Consider the following 5,925-nt stretch of genomic DNA (forward strand, 5'->3'; position numbering starts at 1 on the left):
AGGCAAAGAGGAAGGTCATCAGGTCTGCAACTGAAGCCGCAGAAAGAGCCACAAGATGGCTTTGGATTAAGAGGGCTGATCCGTGGACGAATGCTGCTGGGATACAGGCCGGAGTCTGATCACCTCCGGTTGGGTCGCCTGGGCGAGGGTGTCTGATGTTGAAAGACCCGAAACACCCAGTGACCCCAGGTTACATCACTGATGATGTGTCCCAGCGCATCAGCAAGATGTATCTTTCACCTGTCAATCTGGCCTAGCCAGTGACACTCAGGAACAGACTGGGTGGCAACCAGGGACAGTCTGGTGACAACTGGAGAGACAGTTGACAGCTCGGAAAGACGGCAACCGGGGCAGGGAGGGTTAGCACCCCAACCTGCATCTCCCATGAGGGAGAAACCTAAATCTGCTATGAAAAAGCCTTCTGAGACATACCCCCAGGGGAGCCCGAGAGGGGGGGAGAATGAGAGCCCCATCCGGACGGACCTCACGGCATCGACAAACAGCAATGGAAATTTGACTATGAATGCACAGTGCATCTGCGGAAAAGTGTGCAAGAACTTGCATGGCCTCAAGATACATCTGGCCAGGATGAAGTGTAGGGACCAGGGGAACACACTGCAGCACACAGGACTTGGTCCTGGTGAGATGCAGGAGGAGCCCGGCCAGGAAGCACCCCACAGTGCCCAGCCCCTCCAAGCAGTAGAGCCTCGGAACCCCTGCAGGACATCCCATCAGAAGCGGATTAAGTGGCCTTCATCCAACAACCAGGCAGCATGGGCACAGTTTGACACAGATGTAAGCCAGATCTTGGAGACCACCACCAAGGGAGAAGTGGACAGACGCCTCGAGACCATGACAGCCATCATAGTCAGCTACGCAGCAGAGAGGTTTGGCCTCAGCGAGAGCAAGAACCCCAGGACTAAATACACACTGAACCGCAGGGCTACTCAGATCCACAACTTGCGCCAAGAACTCCGGAGCCTCAGGAAGCAGTATAAGGTGGCAGCTGAAGAGGAGAAGCAACCTCTTGCTGAGCTTCGTAACATCTTGAGGAAGAAGCTCATGACACTGCGCTGTGCAGAAGGGCACCGAAGGCGTAGAAAGGAGAGAGCAAGGAAGCGTGCTGCGTTCATCTCCAACCCCTTCACCTTCACCAAGAAGCTACTGGGGGACAAGCGGAGTGGCAACCTCATGTGCTCAATGGCGGAGACAAACACCTTTTTGCACAACACCCTCAGTGACCCAGAGAGGGACCAGGAGCTTGGACCACAGAGGGCCCTCATTAGCCCACAAGCACCAGCAGTGGAGTTTGTAATGAGGGAGCCCAGCTGGGCTGAAATACAGGAGGTCGTGAAAGGAGCCAGAACAGCATCAGCCCCAGGCCCCAGCGATGTCCCATACTCCGTGTACAAACGCTGTCCACAACTACTTCGACACCTGTGGAAGCTGTTGAGGGTGATCTGGCGGAGGGGTCAAGTCGCAGGGCAATGGAGATGTGCAGAGGGTGTGTGGATCCCAAAGGAAGAGAACTCAAAGGACATCAGTCAGTTTAGGACCATCTCACTGTTAAGTATCGAAGGCAAGATTTTCTTCAGCGTCTTGTCACGACAACTAACAGAGTTCCTTCTGAAGAACAGTTATATTGACACCTCTGTTCAGAAGGGTGGGATTCCTGGAGTGCCTGGTTGCCTTGAACACACAGGAGTGGTGACACAACTCATCAGAGAGGCTCGTGAAGGGAAAGGAGACTTGTCCGTACTGTGGTTGGACCTAGCCAATGCGTATGGCTCCATACCTCACAAACTTGTTGAGCGTGCCCTCCTGCAACATCATGTTCCTACCAAAGTCGTTGACCTTATCCTGGACTATTACAACAACTTCAGGCTAAGAGTCACCGCTGGATCAGGCACATCAGACTGGCATCGACTTGAGAAGGGCATAATAACAGGCTGCACAATCTCAGTCATCTTGTTTGCACTCTCCATGAACATGATTGTCAAGTCAGCAGAGGTTGAGTGTAGGGGACCTCTGACAAAATCTGGAGTGCGCCAGCCCCCTATAAGAGCGTTCATGGACGACCTAACTGTCACCACCACATCTGTCCGAGGCAGCAGATGGATTCTCCAAGGACTAGAGAAGCTCATCACATGGGCAAGGATGAGTTTTAAACCTGTAAAATCAAGGTCTCTGGTGCTCAAGAAGGGGAAGGTGACAGATAGGTACCGCTTCTCTCTGGCTGGAGCCACCATCCCGTCCATCACGGAGCAGCCAGTCAAGAGCCTTGGGAAGTTCCTTGACTGTAGCCTCAAAGACTCCGCATCCATCCAGAGAACCAGCAAGGAGCTTGAGGGCTGGTTGAGATGTGTCGACAGATCTGGCCTGCCAGGGAGATTCAAGGCCTGGATTTACCAACATTCCATCCTGCCCCGCATCCTGTGGCCTCTGCTAGTGTACGCAGTACCCATCACAACTGTAGAGGCCATGGAGAGAAAGATCAGCAGTTACTTGCAAAGATGGCTTGGCCTACCCCGAAGCCTGAGCAGTGCTGCCCTGTACGGCAGGAGTAACACCTTGCAGCTTCCGTTCAGTGGACTCACTGAAGAATTTATGGTGACCAGAACTCGGGAAGCCCTGCAGTACAGGGAATCCAGGGATGAGAAGGTGGTGGCGGCTGGCATCCAGGTGCGGACAGGCCGGAAATGGAGGGCTGACGAGGCTCTGGAAGTGGCAGAGTCGCGACTGAGGCAGAAGGTACTGGTCGGGTCCATAGCCTCAGGACGCGCAGGCATTGGCTATCTCCCATCAACCAGGGTGGACAAGGCCCAGGGAAAAGAGCGGCAACACCTCATTCAGGAGGAAGTGCGGGCAGGCGTGGAGGAGGAACGAGCTAGCAGGATGGCGGGAATGGGACAACAAGGAGCATGGACTAAATGGGAGAACATTCTGCAACGGAAGATAACCTGGCCCAACATCTGGAGAGCAGACTCCCTTAACATCAGGCTCCTAATCCAAGCTGTTTATGATGTCCTACCTAGTCCATCCAACCTTCATGTCTGGGGCAAAGCAGAGACACCATCCTGCCCCCAGTGTCCAGGACGGGGATCCCTGGAACACCTACTCAGCAGCTGCCCAAAAGCCCTTGGAGAGGGGCGTTATCGCTGGCGCCACGACCAAGTGCTGAAAGCAATTGCTGAGAGCATAGCCAAGGCCATTAACACCACCAAGGGCCTCAGCAAGCCTAAGTCCATTAGGTTCCACAAAGCCGGAGAGAAGCCCACCATTCAAGCAGGGGCCAGGTCAGGCCTCCTCACCACTGCCGCGGACTGGCAGCTGGAAGTGGATCTGGGCAAACAGCTGAAGATCCCAGCTAGAATAACATCAACACGGCTCCGACCAGACATGATCATTGTTTCAGATGCCACCAAACAATTGATCATTCTGGAACTCACAGTTCCCTGGGAAGAACGCATGGAGGAGGCAAATGAGAGGAAGCATGCCAAGTACCAGGAGCTGGTGGAGGAGTGCAGGAGCCAAGGCTGGAAGACCTACTGTGAACCCCTGGAGGTTGGATGCCGAGGATTTGCAGGGCGGTCCCTCTGCAAAGTCCTCACCATGCTGGGCCTCACTGGTGAGGCAAAGAGGAAGGCCATCAGGTCTGCAACTGAAGCCGCAGAAAGAGCCACAAGATGGCTTTGGATTAAGAGGGCTGATCCGTGGACGAATGCTGCTGGGATACAGGCCGGAGTCTGATCACCTCCGGTTGGGTCGCCTGGGCGAGGGTGTCTGATGTTGAAAGACCCGAAACACCCAGTGACCCCAGGTTACATCACTGATGATGTGTCCCAGCGCATCAGCAAGATGTATCTTTCACCAACTTTTACCCACAAATGTATTTATTCCACTTGAAAGGTGTATGTCAAACCAGCTACCGGATTTGGGACACTATGACATCCTGAACTATTTAGTATTTAGCTTCAAGTTTGAAAAAAAAATTGAGAAACACTGACATAAAGCATTAATTTCGAGGAGGCAGTGTACTTGAATCAGCAAACACGGACTTTGTTCAGGATGACTCAGACTGGGGGAAGCTGCGAGTAATTTAGCCACCACTGCAGGGCAGAAATACAGTGGTGCTTGAAAGTTTGTGAACCCTTTAGAATTTTCTAAATTTCTGCATAAATATGACTTACAACATCATCAGATTTTCACACAAGTCCTAAAAGTAGATAAAAAGAACCCAGTTAAACAAATGAGACAAAAATATTATACTTGGTGATTTATTTATTGAGGAAAATGGTCCAATATTACATATCTGTGGGTGGCAAAAGTATGTGAACCTCTAGGATTAGCAGTTAATTTGAAGGTGAAGTTAGAGTCAGGTGTTTTCAATCAATGGGATGACAATCAGGTGTGAGTGGGCACCCTGTTTTATTTAAAGAACAGGGATCTATCAAAGTCTGATCTTCACAACACGTGTTTGTGGAAGTGTATCATGGCACAAACAAAGGAGATCTCTGAGGACCTCAGAAAAAGCGATGCTGATGCTCATCAGGCTGGAAAAGGTTACAAAACCATCTCTAAAGAGTTTGGACTCCACGGATCCACAGTCAGACAGATTGTGTACAAATGGAGGAAATTCAAGACCATTGTTACCCTCCCCAGGAGTGGTCGACCACTGCAAACAAAGATCACTCCAAGAGCAAGGCATGTAATAGTCGGCAAGGTCACAAAGGACCCCAGGGTAACTTCTAAGCAACTGAAGGCTTCTCTCACATTGGCTAATGTTAATGTTCATGAGTCCACCATCAGGAGAACACTGAACAACAATGGTGTGTATGGCAGGGTTGCAAGGAGAAAGCCACTGCTCTCCAAAAAGAACATTGCTGCTCATCTAGTCAAGTCAAGTTTATTTGTATAGCGCTTTTAACAATAAACATTGTCGCAAAGCAGCTTTACAGAATTTGAACGACTTAAAACATGAGCTAATTTTGTCCCTAATCTATCCCCAATGAGCAAGCCTGTGGCGACAGTGGCAAGGAAAAACTCCCTCAGATGACATGAGGAAGAAACCTCGAGAGGAACCAGACTCAAAAGGGAACCCATCCTCATTTGGGCAACAACAGACAGCATGACTATAACATTAACAGTTTTAACATGAAGACAGTTTCATTGATGTTATAACTCTTCATTGATGGAAACTTGAGTGCAAAACTGTTCATGACAACTGCAGTCCTAAAGTTAGCAAGTCAACTGTAGTCCTCAGCCATAAAAGCATTACTGTAAGAATCCAGAGCATCCTCTAGGTATAACCCTCAACTGTCCTCATGGGGCCGTCCTCCACAGGAGTGATGCAATAAAACTCCGACCAGACACAGGGCACCAGGATGGATCAAGCAAGTCCGAGGGGCAGAAGAGGCCAGCATCTCAATCCCAGGACCAACATGTAACTCAGGGGGACAGATGGGGGGAGGGGAGAGAAAGAGAGAGGAAGAAAACACAGGTTGTTAGGTATGCCCTAAAAATGACACAAGTATTAAATCTGTGTGGTATCTGTTCTCATCTGCAGTTTGCTAAAGATCACGTGGACAGGCCAGAAGGCTATTGGAAAAATGTTTTATGGATGGATGAGACCAAAATAGAACTTTTTGGTTTAAATGAGAAGTGTTATGTTTGGAGAAAGGAAAACACTGCATTCCAGCATAAGAACCTTATCCCATCTGTGAAACATGGTGGTGGTAGTATCATGATTTGGGCTGGTTTGCTGCATCTGGGCCAGGATGGCTTGCCATCATTGATGAAACAATGAATTCTGAATGAATTATACCAGCAAATTCTAAAGGAAATGTCAGGACATCTCTCCATGAACTGAATCTCAAGAGAAGGTGGGTCATGTAGCAAGACAATGACCCTAAGCACACAAGTCGT

The 5,925-nt window shown here is 50.0% G+C and overlaps 1 protein-coding gene across 1 annotated transcript; it reads left to right on the forward strand.

Moving 5' to 3' along the window:
- The first annotated feature begins 645 nt into the window (after window positions 1-645).
- On the forward strand, window positions 646-3,750 carry LOC132895792 (uncharacterized). The gene has a single exon (XM_060936622.1). It carries the CDS (start codon window positions 646-648, stop codon window positions 3,748-3,750), a length of 3,105 nt encoding a protein of 1,034 aa, XP_060792605.1.
- The last annotated feature ends 2,175 nt before the right edge of the window (window positions 3,751-5,925 follow it).

Source organism: Neoarius graeffei, chromosome 12 (assembly GCF_027579695.1).
Source record: "Neoarius graeffei isolate fNeoGra1 chromosome 12, fNeoGra1.pri, whole genome shotgun sequence".
NCBI classification, from domain to species: Eukaryota; Metazoa; Chordata; class Actinopteri; order Siluriformes; family Ariidae; genus Neoarius; species Neoarius graeffei.

Excerpts from the sequence above, each read along its gene's own strand:
- LOC132895792 (XM_060936622.1), top strand. The coding sequence starts at position 646 with ATGCAGGAGGAGCCCGGCCAGGAAGCACCCCACAGTGCCCAGCCCCTC.